The sequence below is a fragment of the Falco cherrug genome, chromosome 4 (assembly GCF_023634085.1).
Source record: "Falco cherrug isolate bFalChe1 chromosome 4, bFalChe1.pri, whole genome shotgun sequence".
Classification (NCBI taxonomy): Eukaryota; Metazoa; Chordata; class Aves; order Falconiformes; family Falconidae; genus Falco; species Falco cherrug.
The window spans coordinates 101,195,243-101,208,826 of record NC_073700.1 but is presented as its reverse complement, the minus strand read 5'-3'; the positions used below and the strand labels follow the sequence as shown (position 1 = coordinate 101,208,826).

Genomic DNA, 13,584 nt, shown 5'->3' with positions numbered 1-13,584 from the left:
CAAATCACAGTAATTCATACAAACTGGCTCAAAATTACTGATATGCACTACAGCCTGCCAAAGATATTCAACAATTGAGGAAAAGGGAAAACATCCCATGCAAAATTACTCTTGCATTATCTTAGTATTTTTAAGCTGTCATATAAATTTTCAAAGGGGTTACAAAGCATTAGAAAAAAGCAACAGGTCTTTTTGAGACATAAAAAGGAAAAGAGAAAACATTAAGAAAAATAAAACCAAATTACACTGATGTATTTTAAAAATTCTGACACAGTGTATTTAAGATATCAAAGAGATGGATAAGCTCCTTTAGATACTTTTTTTTTAGTATTTATGTCTAACAGGTTCACCAACAATTTTTTATGTTTTGATTCTGTAATTTCTTACTTACTGACATCGATGATTAAAATTGTACTCATACCAATAAGATGACAGACAAGAAATCAATTGTGTAAGACCTGATGGTGACAAGTTTAGGCATTTGACTTTGTTTACTTGTTTTAATGTTTTTGTTTGCTTCTGAGTGACTTACAGAACCATGTAAGTCTTGGATTCATACAGCCAGTTCCAAAATGTTATTACATGACAGCACAATTAGCTTGCCCTGCACAGTTCCTGCAAGTTTTACAGACTCATAATTTCTTTGCCAAATCATTTGAAAACACATCTAGTTTGCCCACCACAGGAAAAGTATTTTTGCCTGCAAGTATTATGAGAATTGTTGCTCCATTTAAGGAGATTACAGCATCTTTAAACAAACACTTCCCTGTTGCAGAAGATTTGCAGAAAGTAATATACCATAGGTGGCTTTTGACTTTAAGAATACATACAAAGTCTGGGTTTGCTTACAGGTCTCTGTATGCTTGGCATAGAAATGTCTCAGAACTTCCCTGTTTTACTACTCTACATTCATACAGCCTAATTCTTGCTCTTTTGCTGATGTCTGTTCTCTTAAAAAAATCTACTAGTTCAAAATTCTACCATTTTCTTTTAAACAAACTTGAGAGGAAGAATTGCTGAACATGCTTTTGATCCATCAATCTCTGAACTTTATTCCCTTTCTGTATATAAATGAACAGAGGAGATGTCATTTTGCATTTAAAAAGCGTTCACACTTACAATCCGTTCCTTTCTTCATTATATTTCTTTACCTTTTCATCCCCTTGTTGAGGAACATGCCCAAACCAACATTTTCTTCTTTCACACCCACGCAAAGTCATGAAATAAAATCTGCAATATTTACGGGGCAATTCAATCATCTCGAGGATCTGCTGGACTGAATGAGAAGCCTAAAATAAAATAAAATTGGAACAAGCAGAAAAAAACTAACAGGTAATATTTTTGAAAGCAAACATACTCATTTTTTTTTTCAGAATTTCAAAATACCTACAAATTATAAACAAAAGCAAAGAATACATGATCTATAATTCAACCATTGAAACAACCCTCATTTCTATACTATATGTGCAGCATTTCAAAGCGGACCCAGATCAATCCCTTGTCATGTCATGTTAGCGTCCAATGTGACAAAAATCTGTGTTGAAGACCACAGCGAGAATGCAAGAACTGCTAAATGAGACAGACAATGAGTAGAGGGGAGGAAGAAAGGTGACTAACTCTTGCATGGCTCTGTGTAACAGTCTGAGAATTCTGGGGCATCAATTTCCTTTACCCTTTTTCAGTGCCCAGCATAATGGATAATGCAGTCTGTCTTAAACACATGAAACCTTGTCTGCTTTTCAGTTCTACAAAAACAATAAAGCCAAAAGCATTATTTGATACTGCTTAAGCTGGAAATAGAAATCAACAAATCTCCAGTGAACAGCTGTCCCCTCATTGATTTTGTTCTCAGAAATTGTCTTTACTCAGTGATAACATCTTTAGAGCAGTAGCAACATAAACATACACAGATTCGTAATTTCTGACTAGATATATGGAGAACTGTCTGAATGTCCATAAAAAAAATTAGTGGCAAAGGATCAGAAACCATTAAGGATTTAACTACTCACAACTGCATTTTTTTCCATCTTCCATGGCTCAGAATCTCCATACTTTTGCAATGGCAGTATAGGACTTCTTCCTGAAAATCTGTAATCTAAAAATTGGGACGAGGGCAATAAATGTATCATGTAATAAAACAAATCATACTGAAACCACTCTCATTTATCTTGTTTTCCTTTATATTTACAGTTCCTTCAAGTCACAGAAATTATGGATGAAAATTTGATTAATACAATCTAAAGCCAGTAATTTAAGTTAGTTTTCTTAATTATCTTAAAACTGAGACTCCACAGAAACTTCAAGAGTAAGAACGTTTATTTTAAAAACTTCACTACTTTATCAAAGGTTTTTAATCTAACTTACAGAGATAAGAAATGGAATTAAAATATCCTGAAGTTTTAATTTCAAAAGGACCCCACCGCATCTATATTAGTAATCTTTGCATTCCCACATCACTAGCTATAAATAGCTATTTTTCCAGAACTGAAATAAAACATTTCCTGCTCTCTTTTAAGCAGTGCAATATCAAGCTTAAGCCCAATGTAAGTTACTGGTCTCTTAACCATGAAACTTTGTTTTAGAACTTTTAATTATTACTGATACCAGATTTATTTCTCTGAAAAATGAATAGTGTTAATGGAACATAAAAGTTTGAATATTCAACTCCATATCTAAAGAGAAAGGAGCGCTTTTAAATGCTTTGCTTTCTAGGGTTCCCTCTGGCCCCTTTAAAGAACTGTGTATTCAAAAGGCAGGGTGCTTAGCTCTTTCTGACAAACTAGTCAGAGTGCAGAAGAGCATCCAGTAACGATCTGTGTTCTACTAGAGACCTGCCCTACCTACATGGTTCTTAACGTGCATGTCTTTCTAACAGATATGACTATCACAAGATAGGAAGGAGAAATACAACACAAAACAATTAAATATCTAAGTGTTACGTACAATCACAGCTGCATAATTTTGTGCAGTGATGGTGGGCAATTTGGTAGATTCAGGACTGGATACATTTAGTGATAGGAAAAGACTTGAGGAAACAGTCAACCATTAGCTGCAGAAAAATGCCACTGGGAAATTGAGCTCAGAATTCTTTCCTCCAGATTCTTGCCGTCGCCACAGCACAGAGTTTCTGACCAGGTCCTTTCAAAAGTTTGTACTCTCCCTGCCGATTGTATATGAAATTTGCAGGGGAGCAGGCACTAAAGTGAAATAGCCCATCCTACTGGCACAGTTCTGGGGGAAAAAAAAGGCTGGCTTGCCCTCTCCTAGCCCAGGAACTCTTGCTTTGGCAACAGTTTCAAATGATTTAGGGAGGAAGATTTAGGAGAACTCTTCAGAAGGTGTATACAACACTTCTAAGGCCAAAGACATGAGCAATTTCAAACAAGTGTAGTCTAGAGACGTATTTTACAGTTGTGTTTTATAGCATCTATGTTTCTTGCACTTCCTGAAAATATTGGTAAACTACATGATGATAAAATTGTTCTGGCAAGCTCAGACTGGGAGTATAATATGAAACTAAGCAAGAACGTCTGATCTCAATTCTGGAAATCTACGTTTATAAACATCCATACTAACCAATAATTCTAAAAACATAATTCCCAAAACAGCTGTTGCAAAGAAACAGAATGAAGCATCTATCCATAAGTAATCAATTCCTGGTTTTCTCTATCTGCAATGCCAAATAAAACAATGCATTTATGTAAAGCTAAATGCCAGAGTTGTTATGTGCAGAGACAAAGAGAAGGAAACCAACTACAGTTCTATTATATTACAATTTCTCTGGCAGCAGACACACTTAAGAGGTATCTGTCCCAGGTGTGAAATTTACCAGGTCAAAATGAAGTGCTGCTTATTAAATCTAGATATTTCCTTGATCCTGTCTAGCAAATGCCTCACAAACATTTGAATTGGCATAAACAACAAAATTCTGACCTTCAGCAGGGTGGGTAGGTAACAGGTAACAAACAATCAAGACAATCTGCACTTACATTCTCTGACCACAAACAGAGAAAACCATGTTACTTGCCAACAACATGGTTCAAACATAACGTGTCAGAAGACTAAGAACGCAGGCACAGCTGTACCATTAAAGTATCTGAGAACCATAAACATCAAGACAGAATGATTGCTACTTGATCCTACCAAATAGGGTTCTGCTAAAAACCCCAACATAACCCCCAAAACCTCACTAACCTATCATATGAGAGCTTGCATTTCTGCTTCTATGTATGCAAACTAAACCAAAATCCAGACAATGCCTTCAGGAATTGAATAAATTCCTTAAGATTTTATAGGAAAACACATGTAAAAATAAATTCTGTAGGGTTCACCAATACAGCACATGATACCATCCAGGGTTGTCCGGGATTTCATCACTGTAGCTTCACTGAGGACATTTACTTTCGGGGCATGCAATGACGATCCTGGTAGTAATTCACAGCTCACAAGATCTTTGTATTTACAGCCACTGTTGAGTATTAAAAAACAATAAATTTGTTTAATCAAATTAAAAAGGTGCTTCTCCCATATAGTGAAGCCTGAAAAGGGGGATTATGTGTATAAAAGGTGAGAATTTCTTCAACAATTTACACAACACTTCAAAACTTCTTGTAAATTTAAATAGCTAACAGTCCCACCAACTTTACTTTCATTACTCTCACTACCTGGTCCAATCTGATTATGTTCTTAACTGAGATTATTCTGTCCTAAAGTATAACTATATGAAAAACACTTCCACGTTTTTTCCCCACTATGCTGACAGGAAGATTGAGATGATTTCTGTCACCTCTGAAGAAGCATCTACTTTTCACTAGTATGTTATGTAGTATCTGCCAAAGGAGTAATCCACAAAGCTTTTCAACTTACATTTGAAGAGCCAACTGTTTTCTTTCCTAATAACTGACTCTACTCAGCAGATGATTTAGGTGATTTCAAAGAAAACTCCAGTTAAAGACCCTTCTGCCTTTAACTATTCCCAAATATGTACATTCTGGATAATTAAACTACTAAAATGTGACATTTTCCAAAATCAGCTACAAATTTTGCTAGCAAAATACTTAATGTTATCTCTTTATTTGTAAATAAAGCCACAGCAAAAAATAATCCCCTTTCATGAGATCTTCCTCCCCTCCCCCTTCAATTAAGAATCTAGGTTCAGTATAAAGGACATTTCAGCCTGTTTGAGGTTTGCAGACAGAAACAGACTTGCTATCCCCTGTGAGGGGCAAATTCTAGCTATTTAATACTTCTCATAGCCAGGATAATTCAAATCTTTCCTAAATTGCAGGCTGTTTTTAATCCAGTTTGAAATAAAAATTTTACAGAAGAGAGGAATAAATTTTACCTAATAAACCTAAATTCTTCAATATCAATCTTTGTTTTTATTCTAGTCAATGTATTGTATTGGTCTCTAGAGGAAAAGAATCTGCAGATCTAGTTACTCAGAATGTTCAAGTTACCATGCAAAGGTTTTTTTATGTTTCCTTGTGATGCCAACCTCAGATCTGACACAACAGGATTTACACAGCAGTTTACCTTCAGAATAACAATCTCAGCTCTCTTTTTAATCTAGACATGAAACTACACACAGTTGTGCCAGGAACTGTGAACTATATAGCTCTACAAGAAATTTCTTTTGAGTAACAGCATCACTAGAAGCAGAGTTTGCCAAATAAGAACAGTACCTACGCTTTCTTCTACATGAACCTTTGCAATAGTAACATTTTGACTAAAACTAGAGAAAACAGTTTGCCTCCAAATGAAGGAATAAATGCCTCTGCTCTAACGGCAGAGTGCTGCATTTCAACTAAGGAAGTGAAGTAATGCAGCATCACTTGCACAAACATATTTTATCCAGCATAATCTACTTATTCTATAGCATAAAGAACTACTTATGCTACTAAGGTACATTTAAATGGGTGTTTTAGCAGAAGGAGGAGCTTGGAGCTCTCTAGTGGATTAATAAAAAGATGCAATATTCTCCACATAACAGACCTCTAATACACTTCAAGTCTGTCACAGAAATGTGAGTGGTGCTGCACAAGAGCAATACCCTCTTCTATGCCAGCTAAGGTTTCCTGATTATTGTGAAAATGACTCAGAAATATCTGTTATTTCTCTTCTAATTACTTCAAGTATTCCATCAGTTAAGTATACTTTTTTCTACAAAGTCTTACTCTGCTTCATTTTTGGGTTGATGTTGAACGGAAGTTTCTTAGTCTGACACTTCAGGTTGTACATACAATAAACACTGTTAAGCACAGCTTGAAGCTAGCGAAAGAGTAAAGCACATGCTTAACTCTACATGCCACGTTTTTAAGAGCCTTTTTTCTACTGCTGTTCAGATATTTGTCAGCCTGACTCTGAATGAGATCTTTCACTTCTTCCATCAGTTTAGAAAGTCCAAAAAGCAGAAAAGAAAGCTGAAAATTTCATTGACTGTTTTGGTTTTTTTTAAAGTTCTGGTAAGTGCTACTGTGGCTGGAAATGTATTTTATGCCGCATTCACACCAAGATGCCAAGGTGGGACACTGGCATGAACTGGACATATTTCATCACCAGCCAAAAGACAAAATAGCCTCTATCTTCCTGTCAGGCTATGACTATACTTGTCTTGTACTCTGCACAGTGAAACTGTATTATTTCACATATTTATTTTCTTCATCACATAGTCACAATAACATAGGAAAATGGAATGAAAATGCTGATGGTGTTTTGGTAAAAACACTGCATTTCGTTTGTACAGTAACTGGGGAATATCACAGGTTACATGAAGGACACAGTATATATATACCTGTTCACAGCTTCACCTTTTTTTCCTTGTTTAACATCAGGCACTCCATCTGCAAACCTGAACTGTGAAGATATTTAAAATATACTTTCAGATACCACAAAGCACTCCTAAGCCTGTTACACTTTACACTACAGAGTTACAACTGTTTGTGATTTTTGGAAGGTGTGATAATATAGCTCTGACTGTAAAAACTGTAAGGTTACTCTTACATCATCTTTTTAAATGGACACTCTACCATTATACTGTGATCTTAATAGTGATTTTTAATTGGAAAATAGGTGACATGATTGTCTTCACTTGTCTTTGCACCCACTGGTAAGCCCAGCAATTTTTAGGCCCACTGCCCAATTTTAACTCACCTGACTGATACGTAGAAACCCACAAGAGACATTCTATCAAGTTTAATGAAAATTTAAAGCTGTATTGAGGAGAGATCTAAGGCTTTTGCTCAGCTGCACACCATGGTGTATAGGTAAAAAATCCCCAAAGATACGGAGAAAAAAGAGCCTGTAACATATTTGGGGGTGAGAATCTGACAGGACTGATACAGAACAAAGTCATGGAATCCTGGCTTTGTTTTATCCATTATTAGTGAAGTAACTTGAACTTCACATTATATCACAAATATACGATAGCCAAAGAATTAGGGATGGATATTCTCCCATTGGATTTCCGAACTTCACCGGTTACCCAAATATTTTTAGGGTTTTTTCATGGTTAGTTTTTGTCCTTCTCACAGCATTATTAGTTGGAAAAGCCATCAAAACAACAAAACTCAAGATCACCCCAAACACAGCTAGTTTTCCATCCACATACAGGAATACATGAAGGGCTGTAACATGTATTTTATGGCTTAAGTTTGAGGCTTTGGTGACTTTAGTTGTATGTATTTACTGCTGTCCAACACAGCACAGAAAAGCAAACATTCAGATACTGATTTTATAAAGCCACAACCAATTGGGATTGACTTGGCAATATTGCAACAAGTACTACATGTCCAGTAACCTATACTATTTGACAGACCCTTTTACCCTCTCCAAGAGGTCAGGGAACAAAATGGTGCTGTTCACTTTGTGAATCAGATGTTAACAGCCCCAATTCCATTTGCTGAAGGATATGTTTCTATTCTGCTTTTAAATAATGATTTTGCCAGGGAAACTGATTCCCTGCTGTTTGATTACCTTAGCAATTACTTACCAGTTTTTAGCCATGTATATTTTACAGTTTAACTTACCCAGTTAAAACCATTATCCACTCTTGAAGTAGTGGAAAACAGTAAATGTTATCAGCACCTATGCCTCTGTGGCAGAGAGTCGTAAATTCCAAGCCATTATCAAAGTAAATAGTAGAATACTTCAGCAAGTCTTTAAAGACCTAGACTTACTATCTAGAGGAAGGACAGAGAGAGTATGAAGGTCAGATAAAGTCTGTGAGCATGAAAATGGCTTAACTTCCCTCTGAACAGCCAGGAAGTCAGTATGTTAATGTAATGGCCCTTCTGCCCGAGTAATGAGCCACAGACTGATCTTCCATGGACGCACAATGGCTGTGCAGCTTCCCAGATTTCCAACACCATCCTGTCCTTCTGAGACTGAGACTTTTAAATCTAGGTATGTTATGTAAAAATGTCACATATGCGCAGTAGTACTCTTCGGTGTTCACCAGGAACAGTAATTTTCATACAATTGGTAATACAGAATTATTGTAACAACTGATATAACAATACCTTGTTTCATTTCAAATTTGAAGATGAATTATTAGTGACAACACAAAAAAATCAAGTTCTGTCAAGCAAAGCCTACACTGTCAGCACAGCATTCTATGAAACACTAATATTCTTTTTATTACAGGAAATTAAGAATTTTGTTGATAAAACAGCATTAGTAATTAAAATTATCCAACTACATGGACTATCATTTCTTAAACTATTTAGTGACAGAAGCATGCTTGCTCAGTACCTTTTCACCCATGTCAAAACTCTTTAAAAGTTCATCTAGTTTTCTTGGTTGCCCATCTTCAAGACAGTCCTCAGTAATGCCTCCCAAAGGACTACTTCCTCTGGAGGAGTTGCGGGTTTTAATATCTTCAGCTGAAAATGTATAAACATATTACTTTATATGCTTCCCATGCTACAAGACAACAAAGCTTTTATTTCCTAAATATTACAAAGCCTTAATACTAATGACATTTAAGAACTCCTAGGACTTCCTAAATGTGAAATTTATAGGTAAAATTATTTCACCTTTAAAGCACAACCATTGCAAATAAGTATTAAACTGAATCTGCAATTAAAATTCTATCCAAGCTGTATGTTCTGTAATAGTCCCTGTGGAACAGTACAACAGGTTTATTTATACAATACTGAATTCAATATTTTAGAAATTAACTCAGTCAAGCTTTGTTATTAAAACACAGCCAAAGATATGTACGGTAATTTGCTAAGCAGGTAGAAAGTTAGTCTTTGCTGGAGAAAGGGATAAGTTAATCATAATGACATGATGCAAACCTGAACTAAATATAGATAGTTCTGAGAAACTCCAAATTCCTGTAAAACAGTAAACGCAATGAGAATTAATTCAGTGTCAGGAAACTTCAGCATCTTTTGCAGATGCCACAGGAAATGAACAGCACACCTGACTGAGGTTTTCTGAAGCAGCTGTTTATGTACAATAGAAGTGTTCTGAATAGAAAATAAATTTGCTATTTCATCGGATCACATGAATGAATTTCAACTGCACTGCATTGTCCAGATACAGGAAGAAAGATCAATTATTGGAAAGGCTTTTATCTTACAGTCACTGGTCTCTGTATGACCATCAGTACAAGACACATCTACTTGAAGTCAATGTACATAACACTTCCATTTGAAAGATGAAGAGGATTGACGTAATCTAGAATACCTTAACTATAGCATTTGCTGCCCCTTAAGACTGAAGCCACTGAGACAAGCAGCCATGACTTCACTACATAACACAAGACATCAAAGCAGTAACATGTATTTCTAAATAAATACATAAATTGTCAGTAATTACCAAAACCTGGCATGTTTCTTGTGTTCTGTACAGGTCTTTTTAAAAAGTCATATACCAAACATAAGTTACCATGTGCATATTAATCTAAGAGTGTGATGTGATCCTAAATTCCTCTTATCTGGGAAGGACTGACTTAAGCCTTTTTCTTTATTTCGAGCACCACAGACTCAAATGACTTTTAGCCTCAAACTTCATTACAGCATGAAGTAAAACAACAAGCAGTCTAAGAAAATGCAGAAGTTACTAAATAGTACAAGACTTGCTCCCACATTTGGTTTCAATTACCTCAGCACTGCAGATGCCATGGCACAGGCTCCTCTCGCTCCTTACACACCAGTGGCCTCACTGTGTACTGCCCCCGAACACCTCAGGGAGGGAACTTGCATCTATTTCTTGGTGTCTGAGCTCTTAAATCCTCATTACCTTTTATTTTGCCTTCTAATCACTGAAGCCTGTAACTCTCCCCCAGTCAGTCACTATTCACTCCTTTTTCTCCAGGAGGCTACAAATCACTGCCCAAATCACTCACTTTTTCTACCTAAATATAACACATTAATATGAAAAAAACCCACAAGAGGTACTGTCACAGACACTTTTCAAGCCTGCAGCAAAATCAACACATAATGGCAGAGTGCTACATTAACAGCAAACTGCCTCCAGAAAGAGAAACACCAAGAACTTTCAAAACCAGTCTCAGCACTCTGTGCTTTCTGCAGTGTCAGTAATGGGATTCTGTTAAAAGTCAAAATCCTGGTCCTCCAGCCTAAGAAATACTTTTCACATCAGACACATGCGTAGTAGGTCTGTATGCAAGCTGTAGAAAACAAAACAAATCACATTCACATGCTACCTAGCTGGACTGTTCTACTTAAAATAGGAAGAAAAAAACGTTAAGTCAGAAGTTATCTTTCTCTAAAAAAAATAAGCACCCTTAAAAACCAAGTTTGTCAGAAGAGGGGCATAGCATCCAGAAAAACCAAACGTACAACCTGGAAAAAAACCCTTATTATAAAATTTTGTCTTCTGATGAACACAAGAGAACAACCAACTGACTCCCAAAGCACTACCGCAGTACTCGGTGTGTTACTATCATCTTATCAACAGAATTCCTTGCCTAAAGTACCAGAGATGGAAAAACACCCACAATCAAAACCAAACAAAAACCCAACCTAGTACTACCAACAGACAAGCACTACAGAGAAATAGATGCTCACTGTAAGGCTCAGGTTGGTACCATTTCAAAAGACATCCATTTTATACGCATTAGGAAACAAGCTGCTGTTAGAATAAAAAGATACTACTGAACTGACAAGTTCTTACTTTATGGGAAAGTAGAAAGCCTAGGTTTTGCCACTGAACATCTTTGTGGTTACTTTCTCCTCTTGATTATGCATTAAAAAATCTCCAAAGACTCTTACCTTTTAGCATCCAACCACAGGAATTTTCAGTATCATTTGACATTCCAGATTCTTGTATGGTAATGTGTCTGTTTGGAACAAAACGCATATTTAAGATTTCCATCTTGCACAAAAGCAGAATTAATCTAACCAGTTATGTAAAATTAAAGATCTCAGTAATACTTTTAGCTATTGACAGAATCCTTCCATAAAATACACTGTTGTAAGACTGTTATTAACTCTTCTCTTTTGGCTTTCTTATGCCCATCCTTACAGATACACACCTAAACATGCTAAGTAAAACCAAGACATTTCAAGTCCCAATATCTGTCAGTAAAAGCTCATTATCTCACTTCACTTTTGCCTAGAATACTGAGAAGGGAAATCTTTTATGATTCTCTGTATAGCAAATTATGGAAATACTGTGCTAACAAGCCAATTCATCAGTTTCTACAAAAGATGATTTATAGTAATTTTATATTTGAGACAATTTGCATAATAATGAATCTCAAAGAGATTAACAAAAACATTTGTTCACAGAAAGACACTAACTTCACCTATTTTGAAGATAAATTGGTTAAAAAGTAAGTAGTCCTCTTTAGAAAAGTCAGACTCGCAGAATGGTCAGGGTTGGAAGGGACCTCTGGAGATCATCTGGTCCAACCCTCTGCTATAGCCGGTTCACCTACAGCAGGTTGCACAGAATTACATCCAGGGTTTTTTTTACTATCTCCAGCGAAGGAGACTCCACAACCTCTCCAGGCAGCCTGTGCCAGGGCTCTGTTGCTCTCAAAGTAAACAAGTTTTTCCTCATATTCAGATGGAAGTTCCTGTGTTGCAGTTTGTATCCATGGCCCCTTGTCCTGTCAGTGGGCATCACTGAAACTAGCCTGGCCCCGTCCTCCTGCCACCCCCCCCTTAAGATATTTATATGCACTGATATTAAAACATTATATATAGACTACATAAAACAACTTGATCATCACAGATTTTTTGGAAGCTCGTACCTGGAGAATGACACCAAGTATAGTGACAGCAAGCTGCCTAGCAAAATGGAATAATGAAAATTTGCAACAACCTAGTGGAAATGAAAGCTTCCCAATACACATAACTTGGAACTACACAAACATTCAGGCACAGATACCTATGTATATGCATGAGATTCATTACGAAGCAGAGTTAAATAAGTTACAGCAATTTTGCAGTGATGAGAGTGATTTTTATTAGAGGCAGGCTCTCTGCAGGCTCTCCCCCCCCCCCCCCCCAATTTTATGTGAAATGCAAAGTTTGAGTGATTTTGCCTACAACAACAACAGACTTTCTTTTTTGTAAAATTGCAGTGCAGACAGTTCCAGAAAGCTGTCATTTTCATAAACATTGCTGAAAACTGAAAATATTTAGCAGCATCAAGAGACCAAAGTCTTCATGTTCAGGTCAAAACCCACTTCCAAATCTTTACCAGATTCTGCCAATTGTGTAGTGTGAAATAGTTACAGAAGCGCCTTGTAAGCCCTCATAAAGAAGGTGTCTAAAACACATACAGAAAACTACATTTATTACCGTACTTGGCATTTGCTCACCAACCTGACAAATCTAGGAGCACTGACAGAATCAGAAGTAGTCAACACCTTTTAGAGATCTAGAAATGGAGAGAGACTAGACCATGTCAGAATGTGGGATGCTCTTGCATGATGCTGATTAAGTTTAAGCAAATCTCTCTTTACAGCACAAGTTACAGAACCCACAGTGTTCACTTTGCTATTTTGCATATGAAAAATGGATTCAAGTTTAGGCTTTTTATTCAAAAGAGTAAAATGCAGAAGTCTCCTAAGAGCAAGAATGGCTGCTGATGTGCTTTCAAAGGTATCATCCTAGTTCTGTTGGGATGAAGAGATATACTGGATGCCACTTAAGAGTTAAAATCCCTACATTAGAGAAAAGAAACACCTCAGATGATTGATTCAAAAACCTGCACTGTTGGGAGTCACTCGGGGGTATGCAATAGAAAATGGCAAACATAACTATATGCGAAACCTGAGTTTTCACAGCCCCATTCAGGCTGCAGATCCAGAATCCTTTCCTGATGACTAGCAACTAATGCCTGGAAGTGACCAGCACTCACTATTCTCTTCTTAAAATGCAACCACCAGAGGAATAACCTTACCCTAAAAGGCAGAGCATGCTAACTGAATCAAACCATTCATGACATTCACAAGCAGAGCCTTTTCTGAATCTTCCTGGACTAAAGAACACAACCTGCTTGTCCTACTTAAAACTACTTGGTCAGAGACATCAGTTCTGGGCGCATGAACAAGCACAATTAGTTAAGTAGGAAACTTTAGGTCACAGATGTGTAGCAATA

General features: G+C 36.6%; 1 protein-coding gene across 1 annotated transcript in view; it reads right to left on the bottom strand.

The window, feature by feature from the left end:
- Positions 1–13,584, bottom strand: part of TOPAZ1 (testis and ovary specific TOPAZ 1) — a 42,884-nt gene that overhangs the window by 20,430 nt on the left and 8,870 nt on the right. Inside the window, exons 3-8 of the mRNA XM_055709711.1 lie at positions 11,244–11,311; positions 8,752–8,882; positions 6,794–6,855; positions 4,350–4,468; positions 2,010–2,095; positions 1,152–1,289 (exon numbers count right to left, since the gene is read on the bottom strand). Of these exons, the coding sequence (XP_055565686.1) occupies positions 1,152–1,289; positions 2,010–2,095; positions 4,350–4,468; positions 6,794–6,855; positions 8,752–8,882; positions 11,244–11,311 (604 nt within the window). The remainder of the gene's footprint in view (positions 1–1,151; positions 1,290–2,009; positions 2,096–4,349; positions 4,469–6,793; positions 6,856–8,751; positions 8,883–11,243; positions 11,312–13,584) is intronic.